The 16,398-nt window shown below is 47.6% G+C and overlaps 2 protein-coding genes across 30 annotated transcripts in view; one reads left to right on the forward strand and one right to left on the reverse strand.

The window, feature by feature from the left end:
* ANGEL1 (angel homolog 1) overlaps positions 1-16,398 on the reverse strand; it is a 75,993-nt gene that overhangs the window by 58,425 nt on the left and 1,170 nt on the right. For 5 of the 23 annotated variants that reach the window (XM_065549110.2, XM_073997927.1, XM_065549105.2 and 2 more), the window contains exon 2: positions 12,966-13,083. The exons of 13 other annotated variants lie outside the window; for them this stretch is intronic. The gene's annotated coding sequence lies outside the window, so the exon portion shown is untranslated. Of the gene's footprint in view, positions 1-8,328; positions 8,506-12,965; positions 13,084-16,398 lie in introns of all 23 variants that reach the window. 5 more of the 23 variants (XM_073997931.1, XM_045396797.3, XM_045396791.3 and 2 more) reach the window with 2 other exon arrangements.
* LRRC74A (leucine rich repeat containing 74A) overlaps positions 1-16,398 on the forward strand; it is a 43,613-nt gene that overhangs the window by 19,723 nt on the left and 7,492 nt on the right. For 3 of the 7 annotated variants that reach the window (XM_005561856.5, XM_073997937.1, XM_073997935.1), the window contains 4 exons: positions 5,538-5,623; positions 6,411-6,605; positions 10,926-11,021; positions 14,233-14,379. In XM_005561856.5, coding sequence (XP_005561913.3) covers positions 5,538-5,623; positions 6,411-6,605; positions 10,926-11,021; positions 14,233-14,379 — 524 coding nt within the window. Of the gene's footprint in view, positions 1-2,060; positions 2,236-4,860; positions 5,227-5,537; positions 5,624-6,410; positions 6,606-10,925; positions 11,022-14,232; positions 14,380-16,398 lie in introns of those variants that run through there. The other 4 variants (XM_073997939.1, XM_073997938.1, XM_073997940.1 and 1 more) reach the window with 4 other exon arrangements.

Here is a 16,398-nt window from a genome sequence, read left to right on the forward strand (position 1 = left end):
GGTAAACTTGAAAATGTGTCTATTCTCTGATGCAGAAATTCCCTCCCATCAAGGGGAATTGTCTCAGAGAAGCTCTCACACGTACACAGAGAAATGTGTGAGGAGGTTATTACAGCATCGTCATAAAAGAGAAAAAAAAATAGTAACAACCTAAATAGTCATCCCCAGGCAAATGATTAGAAAAAAGGAAGTTGTCACAGGAGTCTAAGCAAGACAGGAAAATAGCTTGAGCTCAGGGAGGAGGCGGGGATAGAGAAGAGTGAATGAATTCAGAATATATTTTGGGAGTAAAGCCAAAAGGACTTGCTGATGTGAAGAATGGGGGAAAGAGAGAGAGAGATAGACTCATGGTCATTTTGCTTCAGCTATTGGTTGGATGACGGTGTTGTTTACGTGGATGGAGACAACTCAGGGAGCAACAGAGACAGGAGGGACAGGAGATAGGAGCCCCGTTTTCCATTTTGGCTACGTGATGTTTGCAATGGCCATTTGACACCTACATAGAGAAGTCAGGTAGATGGTGTGCTGTATGAGTTTAGAGCTTGGTGAAGAGATCAGGGCTGAAGATACACATTTGTGGGTCATAGGTATATAGATGTATTTAAAACCATGAGGCAAGATGAGGTCATCTAGGCAGGGAGTATAGACAGAGAGTTGAGTAGGTGGCCATCGAACTGACCTTTGGGTCACTCCAACATTTTTAGGTTTCACAGAGGAGGAAGAGGAGCCTGAGGAGTGGTCAGTCAAATAGGAGGGATACCAGAAAAGTGAGGTGGCAGGAGCCAAGGAAGGGAGCAGTTCAGGAAGAAGGTCGGCAGTTGCATCAAATGCTGTTGAGAGGTCAAATAAGACAAGGATAAAATAGTGACCATGGCACTTGGCAGCATGGAGAGTTAGTGGCTTTGAAAGTACTATTTTAACTATTCACAGTAACAAAGACATGGAATCAACCTAAATGCCCATCAATGGTAGACTGGATAACAACAACAACAAAAATGTGGTGCATATACACCATGGAATACAATACAGTCACACACACACACAAAAACCGAAACAGTGAAATCATGTTCTTGGCAGGAACAGGGATGGAGCTGGAGGCCATTATCCTTAGCAAACTAATGTAGGAACAGAAAACCAAATACCACCTGTTCTCAATTATAAGTGGGAGCTAAATGATGAGAACACACGAACACAGAGAGGGGAACAGACACTGGGGACTAACTGAGGGAGGAGGGAGAGGAACGGGAAAAATAATGACTACTAGGCCTAATACTTGGGTGATGAAATAATCTGTGCAACAAACTCTGTGACACAAGTTTACCTATATAACAAACCTGCACATGTACCCCTGAACTTAAAATTTAAAAAAAAAAGAAGAAGTGCTGTTTTAGCAGAGTGGGTGAGTATGGAAACCCAACTGGAGGAGGTTGAGTTGAAAATGGAGGCCTGGCACAGTGGCTCATGCCTGTAATCCCAGTGCTTTGGGAGGCTAAGATGGGAAGCCAGGAGCTCAACACCAGCTTGGGCAACATAGTGAGACCCTCTCTCTACAAAAAATTCAAAAATTAGGCCGGGCACAGTGTCTCACACCTGTAATCCCAGCAGTTTGGGAGGCTGAGGCGGGTGGATCACCTGAGGTCAGGAGTTCAAGACCAGCCTGGCCTTGAGGCAGATGTTGCAGTGAGACGAGATCCTGCTGAAGCCTAGGTGACAGAATGAGACTTCATCTCAAAAAAAAAAAAAAAAAATCAAATATTAGCTGGGCATGGTGGCACATGCCTATAGTCCCAGCTACTCGGGAGGCTGAGGTGGGAGAGCTGCTTGAGCCCAGGAGTTAGAGGTTATAGAAAGCTGTGATCATGCCACTGCACTCCAGCCTGAGCAACAGAGTGAGACTCTGTCCTCTAAAAATAAAAAGAAAATAGGATGCAAAGCAAAAAGAACACTATAGGCAACTGCAGAAGTTCTGCTGGGAAAGTTGGAACAGAAAGAGGGGGCAGGAGCCAAGGGAGACACAGAGTCCAAGGAGGGTTCTTAAGGATGGAAAATGCTGAGAGGAAGAAAGAAGAAACTGATGCTACAGAAGAAGAAGGAGGTAATTACAGGAGCAAAGTCCATGAGAAGGCTGCAGGCAATGGAGTCCAGAACAGAAGTGCAGAGCTCGCCGGCCTGAGAGAGCTGGAGGGACAGTTCATTCATGGAAAAACAGACGAGGAAAGGGTGGTGCAGGTGCAGGTAAGTGGATAGATTTCACGGTGGCATTTGAAGCCTGTCATTGCTGCTATTTTCTCAGTGAAGTAGGAGGCAAGATCTTCAGCTGAAAGTTCAGTTCATACCACTAGGGTTGATGGGAGGGCAGGCGTTATAAAATACCATGTAGGAGGGAGAAGCAACATGTAATGGAAGCACCTTTCCATGTGGGGCAGTTTGAGTCTCTGTCTGAAAGCTGAGGTCATAAATTTAACATGAGACAGACTGTGCTCTCTTTTTTGTTTTGTTTTTGACACAGAGTCTCACTCTGTCGCCCAGGCTGGGTGGAATGCAATGCACGATCTTGGCTCACTGCAGCGTCTGCCTCCCGGGTTCAAGCAATTCTCATGCCTCAACCTCCTGAGTAGCTGGGATTATATGTCCAAGCCATCACGCCCAGCTAATTTTTTTTTTTTTTTAAGTTTTATTTTTAGTAGAGACGGGGTTTCATCATGTTGGTCAGGCTGGTCTGGAACTCCTGACCTCGTGATCTGCCCCCGTTGGCCTCCTGAAGTGCTGGGACTACAGGCATGAGCCATCACGCCCAGCTAATTTTTTTGTATTTTTGGTAGAGATGGGTTTTCACCATGTTGGCCAGGCTGGTCTCCAACTCCTGACCTTAAGTGATCCACCCTCCTTGGCCTCCCAAAGTGCTGGGATTATAGATGTGAGCCACTGTGCCCGGCCTGTGCCCTCTTTTAAGATTGTTATAATCGTACTGCAAATGCAGCTTTTAAAAACACTTACTATTGCTGGGCGCAGTAGCTCATGCCTGTAATCCCAACACTTTCGGAGACTGAGGCGGGTGGACCACCTGAGGTCAGGAGTTCAAGACCAGCCTGGCCAATATGGTGAAATCCCGTCTCTACTAAAAATACAAAAAAATTAGCTGGACGTGGTGACTTGGGCATATAATCCCAGCTACTCGGGAGGGTGAGGAAGGAGAATCACTTGAACCTGAGAGGCGGAGGTTGCAGTGAGCAGAGATCGTGCCATTGCACTCCAGCCTGGGCAACAAGAGCGAAATTCTGTCTCAAAAAAAAAAAAAAAACACTTATTATTTGAAGTGATTGCTATGTGACAGGCATCATGTTGGGCATTTTACATCGATCCTCATAAAAACTCTATATAGGTTGATATCTCCATTGTACAGATAAGGAAACAGAGGTAAAGGAAGGATAAGTAACCTGCCTGAAATCACACGTGTAGTAAGTGGTGAGATCAGAATTACAATCTAACTTGTGTGGCCATTTGAGTGATGCGGGTGTGCAAGGTGTAGCTTAAATGAGGGAACTGGCAGAGAAGAGGAAATAAGGGTAAGAAGAGAGTGAGGGAGAGAGGGGAGGGGTTAATGAAGGCAGGAGAAAGTTTGTTCCCAAAATTATATAAGGTATTGTGCACTTTTTACTAAAAACTCACACCGAGGGTTGACACAAAGAGAAGCATGATCAGAACATAGTGCACTGTTCATAAAAAATAAGAAATAGGCCAGCTGCAGTGGCTCATGCCTATAATCCCAGCACTTTGGGAGGCCGAGGCGGGTGGATCATCTGAGGTGAGGAGTTCCAGACCAGCCTGGCCAACATGATGAAACCCTGTCTCTATTAAAAATACAAAATATTAGCTGGGCGTGGTGGCGGGTGCCTATAATCCCAGCTACCCGGGAGGCTGAAGCAGTATAATCACTTGTACCCAGGAGGCGGAGGTTGCAGCGAGCCGAGATTGAGCCATTGCACTCCAGCCTGGCAACAAGAGCAAAACTCTGTCTCAAAAAAAAAAAAAAAAAAGAAAAAGAAAAGAAATAAGACATTATTCCTGGGCCAGAGGCCTAAAGGCAATTCCTCCCGTTCAGTAGTGGTTCAAGAGGACTTTAGACTTTCTGTCAATGGCCTCCTTAGCATAACTGTCCTACCCAAATAAAAACAACAATAATAGTGTGTTTAAATAGGATCTTCCAACCCTGTGGAACATGTAAGCAAAATCATCTTCAGGTCAAAACAAAAGTATGATTTCTGTGCAAACCCAGCTTCTCACCAAGCCTGATGCCTCCCCACTTCCAACTCATTGTGCCCCTGAGCCTCTCCTGGAGAGAAATTCTGGAGTCACCACTGCAGCCATGGCCTGCCATGATAAAGACATCACATGACGTAATACGCCAGGTCCATCACAGCCTTCCTGTGTAAATGCAGCCACTGAAGATGTTTTCCAGCTGCTTCTGTCTATTTTAATTCTTAGTATTCCACCAGATAAATAATTCTTGCTTTTATTTATTTATTTATTTTTGAGATGCAGTCTTGCTCTGTCACCCAGGCTGGAGTGCAATGGCGCCATCTTGGCTCACTGCAACCTCCGCCTCCCAGGTTTGATCAATTCTCCTGCCTCAGCCTCCTGAGCAGCTGGGACTACATGTGTGAGTCACCAAGCCCAGTGAATTTTTGTATTTTTAGTAGAGACAGAGACAGGGTTTCACCATGTTGGCCAGGCTGGTCTCAAACTCCTGACCTCTGGTGATCTACCTGCCTCGGCCTCCCAAAGTGCTGAGATTACAGGTAAGCCACCACGCCCGGCCAAATAATTCTTACTTTTTTTTTTTTTTTTTTTTTGAGACAGAGTCTCGCTCCGTCGCCAGGCTGGAATACAGTGGCGCAATCTCGGCTCACTGCAACCTCTGCCTCCCAGGTTCAAGCGATTCTCCTGCCTCGGCCTCTCAAGTAGCTGGGACTAAAGGCACACGCCACCACACCCAGCTAATTTTAGTATTTTTAATGAAGACGCAATTTCACCATGTTGGCCAGGATGGTCTCGATCTCTTGACCTCGTGATCGGCCCACCTTGGCCTCCCAAAGTGCTGGGATTACAGGCGTGATCCACTGTGCCCGGCTAATTCTTACTTTTATAAATGATGCCATGGTAAACATCTACAAGCACCTTGCTCTTCCCATATTCTGTGCTGTCGTCTTAGGTAGAGTCTCAGAGGTGAGTGACAGAGTATGCACATTTTAATGGGAAAATATTTGTGATCAGATAATATCTGCCAAATAGACTATACCAATTTCCTTCCCACCTAAACTGTGTAAGGAGGATTATTTCACCACATCTTTGCCAGCTTTGGGGATCATCTTTCAATTTTGTGTTTAAATGAATAACTGAAAAAATTATTATCTGAGAATTTTACTTTGCATGACCACTGAGTGGTCTTTATCCCCAATGTCGTGGCCATCTGTTAACTCTGAGAATGGGTTCTCTGGGCTGTGGGAGATGCTAAGCCAATTCCCTCCCTGTTTCAGCCATCAATGTGGGGCTCACGTCACTGGATCTGAGCTGGAATAACTTCCATACAAGGGGAGCTGTGGCCTTGTGCAATGGTCTCCGGGTAAGGCACTCTCCAGGAGTGGTGGGTGGAGTCCAGTTGAAGATAGCCAGGGCCTCCCATTCTGCCATCCTAAGCCTCTTCCTCATGGTCACCATCAATGAGGGTGTACTGAGCTCTCATCACACTTGAAAATACTTTTCAAGTTATTGGTCTCCCTCCCACAATTCCTGGATGCACGTTATTCTTTTTTTTTTTTTTTTTTTTTTTTTTTTTGAGATGGAGTCTCACTGTGTGGCCCAGGCTGGAGTGCAGTGGTGCATTCTCCGCTCACTGCAACCACCACCTCCTGGGTTCAAGCGATTCTCCTGCCTCAGCCCCCTGAGTAGCTGAGACTACAGGTGTCCGCCACCATGCCCAGCTAATTTTTGTATTTTTAGTAGAAACGTGGTTTCACCATATTGGCCAGGCCGGTCTCGAACTCTCGACCTTGTGGTCCGCCCGCCTCCCAAAGTGCTGGGATTACAGGTGTGAGCCACCGCGCCTGGACTGCACATTATTCTTTAGTATAAATCATATCTGCTGAGGCCAGAGTGGCATCTTTGGATACACTTCAAGAGGGCAGTTTAATTAGTGGGTAGGGAATGACCAGAAGCCAAAGGGAGGGAGTCTCATGAGCACTTGAGACTGAGCCCAGCTGGGAGCTCTGAATGATCTGGCAAATCCATCGGTCCTGGGGACCACTGAGCGCCCAGTCTGGATGCCAACAACGGGTAGAAGTCAGGGCCCTTGTGGTTGGATGAGTCACGCGCAACCTTGATGCTGGTGCTGTTCTCCCCTCTTCCTGGAGGGTAATGTGACCCTGACAAAGCTGGATCTCTCCATGAATGGCCTTGGGAATGAGGGGGCTGTGGCCCTAGGGGAGGTCCTCCGACTCAACAGCTGCCTGGTCTACCTGGATGTCGGCGGCAATGACATCGGCAATGAAGGGGCCTCCAAAATCAGCAAAGGACTGGAATCCAATGAAAGCCTCAGAGTTCTGAAGGTAGTCTTCAGCTGGAAAGGGGCTATTTTGTGTGTGTGTCTGTGTGTGTGTGTGTGTGTGTGTGTGTTGGGGTGAGTTGGGGGCTGCATAATACTGGAGAGAATAATTGGGAACATCTGTACTTCATATATGCATGTATTTTTTTTTACACCTCTTGGCTGTAAATGCAGTGACCATGCTCTACTATGTGCTCCCTGGTGCACTACAGATCTTCCTAACAGGGCTTCCTTCCTCCCATCTGGGTCTCCTTCAGGATCTCCACACTGCCACCAGAGTGTGCTTTTTTCTTCTTTTGAGACAGGGTCTGGCTCTGTCCCCCAGGCTGGAGTGCTGTGGTGCAATCTCAGCTCACCGCAACCTCCGCCTCCCAGGTTCAAACCGTCCTCCCACCTCAGTCTCCTAAAGTGCTGGGATTACAGGCATGAGCCACTGTGCCTAGCCCTCAGAATGTGCTTTTTAAACACAAATCTGACGTCCATTCCCCTTCCTTCAGCCCCTCAGTCTCCTGTCTTTCAGCTTAGACCCCCGCATGGCTTCCTGTTGCTCAGATCCCGTTCGCTGAGCCCCAAGTGCCCCTCCAGCCTCAGTCCACCCGGTGCTCTCCCTTGCTCTGCACCCAAGACCCCCTGGTCTTCTCTCCGCTCCTTTCCTCCTACCACAGAGGCTTGGCTGCTCCCCCTCCACTTGCTTGCTGCTGGGATCCTCCGTCTAGGGGACCTGCTCCCAGAGCTCTGCTCCCTACTTCCCATAGAACTTGCTGCCCTTTCTAATTCCATGTACATAAGGGCTCTTTGCTCACCTGTCATCCCCTCAAATGTGAAAGCTTCATCAAAACGAAGACTGTGTTTGGGCCAGGTACGGTGGCTCATGCCTGTAATCCCAGCCCTTTGGGAGGCCAAAGTGGGTGGATCACTTGAGGTCAGGAGTTCAAGACCAGTGTGGCCAACATGGTGAAACCTTGTCTCTAATAAAAATACAAGGCCGGGCGCGGTGGCTCAAGCCTGTAATCCCAGCACTTTGGGAGGCCAAGATGGGCAGATCACGAGGTCAGGAGATCCAGACCATCCTGGCTAACACAGTGAAACTCCGTCTCTACTAAAAAAATACAAAAAACTAGCCAGGCGAGGTGGCGGGCGCCTATAGTCCTAGCTATTCAGGAGGCTGAGGCAGGAGAATGGAGTGAACCTGGGAGGCGGAGCTTGCAGTGAGTTGAGATCCAGCCACTGCACTCCAGCCTGGGTGACAGAGTGAGACTCCATTTCAAAAAAAAAAAAAAAAAAAATACAAAATTAGCCAGGCGTGGTTGTGCATGCTTGTAATCCCAGCTACTTGGGAGGCTGAGGCAGGAGAATCACTGAACCCAGGAGATGGAGGTTGCGGTGAGCCGAGACCATGCCACTGCACTCCAGCCTGGGTGACAGAGCGAGACTCCGTCTCAAAAATGATCGAAGACTGTTTGGTTTTCCCATCATTAAACTCCTTATACCTAGTCCCTCATACCTAGCATAGTGTTGGGCACATAGTAGAAGCCCAGTGAATATTCATCAAATGAATGAATTAATGAATACATATTTCATTTTAAATTAATTTACTTGTAGATGCTAATTTATAATATAGATGCTATTGAGTGGTTGGAAAATAAATGAAAGGTGAGGACTTCTATTAATCATCTCCCTTTCTGCGGCTCCTGCCAAGAGCCAGCTCTCATTACTCATAGCCTCACCTGGTAATGTGGGCTCTGTTAGCCCCACTTGTCAGATGAGAAAACTGAGGTTGTGTGACTTGCTTATGCCACACAAGTAGCAGGAGGCAGAGGGAAGCCTGCTCTACCTGGTTTTCCATGGCAACTCCAACTCCTCAATATGTGAGGGTGACTGGGGAGACCACAGATGTGAGGGTCCTAAAGAAAAAAAAACAGTAAGGAAACGGTGAGGAAGGGGATGCCATCTGAGAGGACAACCATGAGGAGCTGCTAAGAGGACAGGAGGAAGCCAGATTCTGACAGGCAGGGGCACAGTGACTACAGACCAAACAGATTGGCCATCTAGTGACCAGGAGATCTGGGAGTCCCAGCTGGGGTGGAGCGGGGCCAGGTATAACTCAGACAGAGACTGACCCAGGCTGTGGGTGGCTCAGTCCCATTGGCTGAGGAAGCCAGAGACAGTCTGAGAAACTGAATTTTAAAAGACTAAGCAGTTGCCTCAGCAAAATGGCAATAGGGGTCTTTGCTGTTTTGTGGGTATACATGGTTTAAACCATTTTTTGCCGCTTTTCTCATTTTTCCACAATGACCATACGTAATGAATATATTTCAATTTTCTAAAATGTTTTAGAAGTAAAAGAGAAAAGTTTAAGACAAAACTCTTAGTTTGGCCACCATGGAAACCACATCAACTTTGCCACAGGAATTATCTCTGGGTCTCCACATCCAGCCCTGGTGCCCATTTCCCCTAAACTTGAAAAAATAAGGAATTCCCATTAGGAAGTGAGTCCAGCAAAGGATTCTAGATGCTGAGCTCCACGAGGCCTGGGCCCCAGTCTGCATTTTCTTACGGGAGTATATCAGAGCCTGGGACACAGCTGACATATACTAGGTGCTCAGTAAGAGTTTTGGCTGCCTCATCATGAAGCCACTTAGCTGAAAGCCTTCAATAATAAGAACTATTGTTCATTGACGGCATACTGCTTACCAGGCACTCATTTTAATGCTTTGCCTGAATTGGTATGGTAAGTCCTCAGAGCAGCCATAGGTGATAAGTACAAAGCGATCAGGGAATTAATGAAATGCCAGGCAGCTGGTAAGCAAAGCCACCAGGCTCCAGAGTCCCTTCTGTTAACTTCTATCCATGCTTCAGCAGCTCCTAGCACCACTGGGATAATGTCCTTGTTCCTTCTCCAAGCCTATAAGGTTCTCCATGATGTGGTCCATCCCAGCTCTGCGGCCTCATTCTCTCTGCTTCTGCTCACAAACATCTCATGCTGTTTCACACCCCTAGGCCTTTGCACTTGCCTACTCCTTTTTCTTTTTTGGTGAATCTTGTTTCCTCCTCTGGTTTTGCCCCCCTTCCTCAGACCTCACTAATCCTCATTAGTCCTGCAAGGCTTAGCTCCATGGTTCCCTCCCCTATGCTGCATGCTCATTTCCTTGCTCCTGCAGTACCCAGGTGTACCTCTGTCACTGCTGTCATAACACTTCTGATGCTATTGGCTTGTTTGCCTTTCTCCCCCAGTTACAGTATTAAGCTACCCAAGGGCAGAAACCTTGCCATGTCTGCCTATGTGTCCCTCAGTGCTTAGTCCAATAGCTGGCATATGACAAGCCTCTAATTAATATGTGCTGAGTGGGTGGATGGATGGATGGATGGATGAGCAGTGAGATGAAGAGATGACTGGCTGGATAGATGGATGGATGGATGACAGGTGGATGGATGAGTAGATGCACAGGGAGATGAATGGATGGATGGATAAATAGATGGTTAGATAGATAGATGGTTGGATAAATGAGCAGTTGGATGGATAGATCTGTGGGTGGATGGATGGATGGATGAGCAGTGAGTTGGATAAGTGAGTGGATGGATGGATGGATGGATGGATGGATGGATGGATGGATGGATGAGCAGTGAGATGAACAGATGGCTGGCTGGCTGGATGGATGGCTAGATGGATGGATGGATGACAGGTGGATGGATGAGTAGATGCACAGGTAGATGAATGGATGGATGGATCGATAGATGGTTGGATAGATAGATGGTTGGATAAATGAGCAGTTGGATGGATAGATCTGTGGGTGGATGGATGGATGGATGAGCAGTGAGTTGGATAAGTGAGTGGATGGATGGATGGATGGATGGATGAGAGGTGGATGGATGAGAAGATGAACAGGTGAATGAATAGATAGATGGTTGGGTGGATGAGCAGTGAGATGGACAAATGAGTGGGTGGGTGGATGGATGCATGGAGGGGAGAGCAGTGAGATGGATAAGTTGGTGGTTGGATGAATGGATGGATGGATGGACGGATGGATGAGCAGTGAGATGGATGAGTAAATAAGTGGATGAATGGATAGATAGATGGTTGGATGGATGAGCAGTAAGATGGACAGATGGTGGGTGGGTGGATGGATGGATGGATGGATGGATGGATCAGCAGTGAAATAGGCAGACAGATGGATAAACAAACAGACGGACAAGTAGATAATTACTTACAGAGAAGTCCGGGTATGAGACAGACGTTGTGATTTGATGAGATGTAGCAACTGTGCTCTGGGCCAGCCTCATCCTCCCATCTCAGCCTCCTCTTGTCTTGATTCTCCCTCTATAGCTTTTCCTGAATCCCATAAGTATGGATGGGGCTATTTTACTTATCCTGGCTATCAAGAGGAACCCCAAATCCAGGATGGAAGAGCTTGATATTTCCGTAAGTGATCAAATGGTAGTTGCTTGTGTCTGGGCACAAGCTAGTGACCCCGTCCACTCTATACTCTGTGTTGGCCGGAGCCAACAACTCTATCCCTCACAGGCCCTCACACAAGTGCTCCATGAAAGGGTCACTTCTTTTGTTACAACTCTACCCTCTCCAGGGATCCTTTTAGGAAGCGTAGCTATTTAGTCAGTAACATCATAGTGAGAAATAATTTACCAGATGCTAGAAACTAGGGCTATGAAAACCTGAGAGTAGAAATAAGGAAATGCCAAAAAGAAAGGCAGGAGGACTCCAAAACAGAATTCTTTAACATCAGCTTTTCTGATGGAGTGGCCCTGGGTCCCAGAATGTTTCCAGAATCACAAAATTTGTAGAATCTGGGTATTAAAACACATACTTTATTTTCATTTCATGAGTTGGCCTGTTAGACACAGAGCAGTATTTTTGGGTGAAAATCTCTTGATAAAGGAGGAAAGCCCCAGGAGGTGACTTCAGATCCTGCTGGGAACTCTTGCCTGAATCAGCATACGGGTGGCATGTGATAATAGCCTATACTTGTCTACCATTTTATACTCTGTGTTTCCCTAAGTGATTTTGTATATGCCAGCTCATTTTTATCCTACTCTAGAAGGTAGATAGAATACTGTATTAATTTCCTAAGGCTGCTGTGAAGTACCACACACTGGGTGGCTTAAACAGCAGACATGTATTGTCTCACAGTTCTAGAGGCTGGAAGTCCAAGAGAAAGGTGTCAGCAGGCCTGATTCCTTCTTAGGGCTGTGAGGGAGAATCTGTTCCCGACCTCTCCCCTGGCTTCTGGTGGTTCCTGTCATGCTTTGGTGTTCCTCAGCTTGTAGAAGCATCACTCCCATCTCTACCTTCTGCTTCACATGGCATTCTCCCTGTCTCTGTATCCAAATGTCCCCTTTATATAAGGACAGAGTCGTATTAGATTAGCACCCACTCTAATTACCTCATTTTAACTTGACCATCTGCAAAGACCCTATTTCCAAACAAATTCACATCCATGGGTCCTGGGGGTTAGAAATCCAACATCTTTTTCTGGGAGGGGGCAAAATTCAACCCACAACAAGTACTTTTCCTCATTTTCCCATTCTACATATAAGGAAACTGAAACAGAGAGTCTCACTCTGCTGCCCAGGCTGGAGTGTAATGACGCAATCTTGGCTCACCTCTGCCTCCTGGGTTCAAGCAATTCTGTGCCTCACCCTCCAGAGTATCTGGGACTACAGGCGTGTGCCAACATGCCAGGCTAACTTTTTGTATTTTTAGTAGAGATGGGGTTTCACCATGTTGGCCAGGCTGGTCTCAAACTCCCGACCTCAAGTGATTCACCCACCGCAGCCTCCCAAAGTGCTGGGATTAGAGGTGTGAGCCACTGCACTCAGCCTCCAGTGATGGCATTTTGAATATTTAAACCCAAGCTCCTTAGAACTGAATAATTAATACAATGTGGGTTTTTACTTGCCACAGATTTTGAGACATTGTCAAACATAGTCGCTTTTCTTTCCCTTTGTTCTCTCACCCATCCTCCCTGCCCCAGGCCATTCTTGTGCTTCCTGGGTCTTCCTCCCTTTCCCCATCCTCATGCTCTGGTTCTGAATCTGCAGGCCAGGATGCTGCCTTCGCCCCCGAGTCTCCACTGCAGATTCAGATTTTGTTGGGATCTGTATTTTCCTCTCCCAGGCAATACAGGTTGGAAGGTGTGAACCCAGGCACTGCCTTAGTGTGTTTGAGAGAACATTAGAAATGGTGCTGTTAGGCCAGGTGTGGTGGCTCACGCCTGTAATCCCAGCACTTTGGGAGGCCGAGGTGGGTGGATCACCTGAGGTCAGGAGTTCGAGACCAGCCTGACCAACATGAAGAAACCCCATCTCTACTAAAAATACAAAATTAGCCGGGCGTGGTGGCGCATACCTGTAATCACAGCTACTCGGGAGGCTGAAGCAGGAGAATCACTTGAACCTGGGAGGCGGAGGTTGTGATAAGCCAAGATGGCGCCATTGCACTCCAGCCTGGCAACAAGAGTGAAACTCTGTCTGAAAAAAAAGAAAAGAAAAAGAAATAGTGCTGTTTAGGCCCTAGATGGCCCATAAACCTGTATACTGTGACCACATTGGCACTTAACAAACCTACCAGAACAAATAGGTCTGAATTAGCCTTCTTTTTTTTTTTTTTTTTTTTTGAGATGGAGTCTCACTCTGTCATCCAGGTTGGAGTGCAGTGGCACAATCTCAGCCCACTGCTACCTCTGCCTCCTATGTTCAAGTGATTCTCCTGCCTCAGCCTCCTGAGTAGCAGGGATTATAGGCACCCACCACCACACCTGGCTAATTTTGTTGTATTTTTAGTAGAGACGGCGTTTCACCATGTTGGCCAGGCTGCTCTTGAATTTCTGACTCAAGTGATCCACCCACCTCAGCCTCCCAAAGTGCTGGGATTACAGACTTGAGACATCATGCCCAGCCTGAATTAGCCTTCTCCTTCCCCTTTGTCAACAATGCCGCCATAACTTTGAACAGTATGGAAATTCCTCTTTTGTAGATGCTCCTAGAACTTTCTCTAGAATCTCTACAAAGCCTACTGCCCTTAAGCAGGGGCTTAATTCTTTGGAAGGGCGAAATGTACTCCAAGCCACATCTGAGGAATGAAGCAGGTTGACCAAACTGGTGGAGCCCAGGTTTGATCAAACACTATTTCACAGGACGCATTTTCTCCCGTGTCCTACAAACCAGCTCTGAGGGCAGTTCCAGAAGGGGAGGTTTCCAGTTCATCCCTGGTCACTCACTGGAATCAGGGATCCTCTTCCAGGGCACTTTCTCTGACAAACAACACTCACGCAGACATGGACATTTCAGGGCTTTAAGAACCGTCTTGCCACTCCATAGCCATATCTCATCTGTCAGATGCAGATGCTATCTGAGAGCAGAGCTGAGCTGGCAGCAGGTGACAAGCCACCAGCACTCAACAAAAACATCCCATCAAAATTACACAGGAAACTTACAAGTCGATTTACAAGCTCTAAAATACCCGTACTATCCCAGTCCGGGAGCAGCACTGAGAAAAAACTAGAAGAGACAAAACTTCCTGACTTTGGCTCGGGTGGAAGGGGTGGGGTGCACTGGTTGGGCAGTCATGATGGCAGTGCCCTCATCATCATGGGTCCCCTCTCTCCCTGCCACAGAACGTGCTGGTGTCCGAGCAGTTCATGAAAACGTTGGACGGAGTGTATGCCGTTCACCCGCAGCTGGATGTGGTGTTCAAGGCAGTACAAGGCCTCTCTGCCAAGAAAACCATCTTTTTGTTGACAAACCCCATGAAACTGATCCAGGTGAGCTCCTGCCTTCCTCTCAGGGCCTCCAGGGAGCCCTGGGGAAAGCTGGCTAATGGCTCCAAATCAGTTTCCAGACTTTCCCTCCACCCCAGTGTCTGTACAGCCTTCTGTGATAAGGAATATCTCAGTCCCTTGGACTGCAGATATGGAATGAATATTCTCTGTGGCTACTGGATCCCTCAGCTGTGCTTCCTGATCCCCAGAGGAAAGGAAGAGCTGAAATCTAGCTGAAGGGGACAGGTGGACAGGATGGATTCTCCCACCCGAGCTCCTCCACCTGCTAGCGTATGACCAAGGGCAAGTTGCTAAAGCTCTCTGGGTCACAGTCTCTTCACCTGCAGAATGGACACAACAGTAGCCACCCAGGAGGATTGCTTGGAAAATCAAATTATGTAAAATGCATGAAGTGCTTAGAAGGTTGCCTGGTATAGAACAAGCACCCGCTTATTATAGACACAGTTTCTTTCCAACTGCTGGTAAGGAGGTCAAGACATCCCTGTGGTCAGGATGGCTATCTGGCAGCTTCAGCCAAGAGAGACGCTTCAGTCCTTTGTTTCTAATGGTAACTTGCCCCCAACTCATCTTTTCTTAGATTAGCTCTGGCAATCACAGGAGGCAGATGTAACAGTGGAAATACAAAATCAGAGAATATTAGCACCTAAAGGGATGTTATTGCTCCTCCAATCCCATCGTCTCGCAGACCAGTGCCCAGACCCTGCTCTGGTGTTTCCACGGCAGGCCTCTTACCCTGCGGTGGGGGGCGAGGAGCCTGCTGCTGGCCGCAGAGCGGTTACTGTCTGGGGAGCAGGCATGGGCATGGCGCTCTGCCAATGCACATTCTGCAGGGTGTGTCCCTGGGCTGCTTCCTGCCCCTGATGGGTCTGCTCTGTGCCTCAGTTTCCAGAACTAAATAAAATAGCTCCCACATGAAAATTGCTATGTGAAAAATTCTAGAAGGCAAAGTGGTGTCGAGTATTTGTACGAGTAAGATGACTTCAGTTGGAACCAAGGGCAAACCTATTTTGCAAGGGGAGCAGGGTGGTCCAGTGAACAGGAATGGAGCTGTCTGATGCAAAGTGGAGGCCCCGCCTCCTGGTTCAAAGACGCACACAAAAAGAATCTTGGAGACCAAACAAGACATGCAGAGTCAAACATAGCCCTTCCCCTCAGGGGACCGACAATCTGGTTGGAAAGATGGGATGGATACAGTGATGACCCACAGATCATAGAAAGTTTCATATGGCCAGGTGCGGTGGCTCCTGCCTGTCATCCCAGCACTTTGGGAGGCAGAAGCAGGTGGATCACTTGAGGTCAGGAGTTTAAGACCAGCCTGGCCAACATGGCAAAACCCCATCTCTACTAAAAATACAAAAATTAGCCAGGCGTGGTAGCAAGTGCCTATAATCCCAGCTACTTGGGAAGCTGAGGCACAAGAATCGCTGAACCTGGGAGGTGGAGGCTGCAGTGAGCTGAGATTATGCCACTGCACTCCAGCCTGGGAGGCAGAGCGAGATTCTGTCTCAAAAAAAAAAAAAAAAAAGGTGTCATATGATAATTAAAAAGTGACAGAAGCAGAAAATGTAGTCAAAATCCAAATAAGAGATCAATGTAGGATTGGGCAACCAGAAAAGGATGATTTCCTGGAAGAGATGGGATCGGGTAAGGGCCCTGAAGAATGTCAAAGACTGAGGTGAGCCACAGGGGGTGGGAGGGTGTTCCGGCGAGAGGCTCCCACCAGCAAAGGTGCCGAGGTGGAACCGCACGCAGCATGTTCAGGGGACACTAACACATGACTACAGGTTCATAGAGGAGCCCAAGAGGCAAAGTTGGCAAGGGAGCCTGGGCTGCAAGTGGCAGCCCTCAGATTTTAGGCTCCGAGTTTGGCTTTGATTCCATCGGGAACAGGGAGCCGGTGAGAGCTGTTGGGCAGTGGATGTGATGCAAATCCAGCAGGACTGAGGGGTTCTGGCAATGGGGAGTGAATTGAAGAGGGTTAAAAAAAAAAAAAAAAGTAGG

This window comes from Macaca fascicularis, chromosome 7 (assembly GCF_037993035.2).
Source record: "Macaca fascicularis isolate 582-1 chromosome 7, T2T-MFA8v1.1".
NCBI lineage: Eukaryota > Metazoa > Chordata > Mammalia > Primates > Cercopithecidae > Macaca > Macaca fascicularis.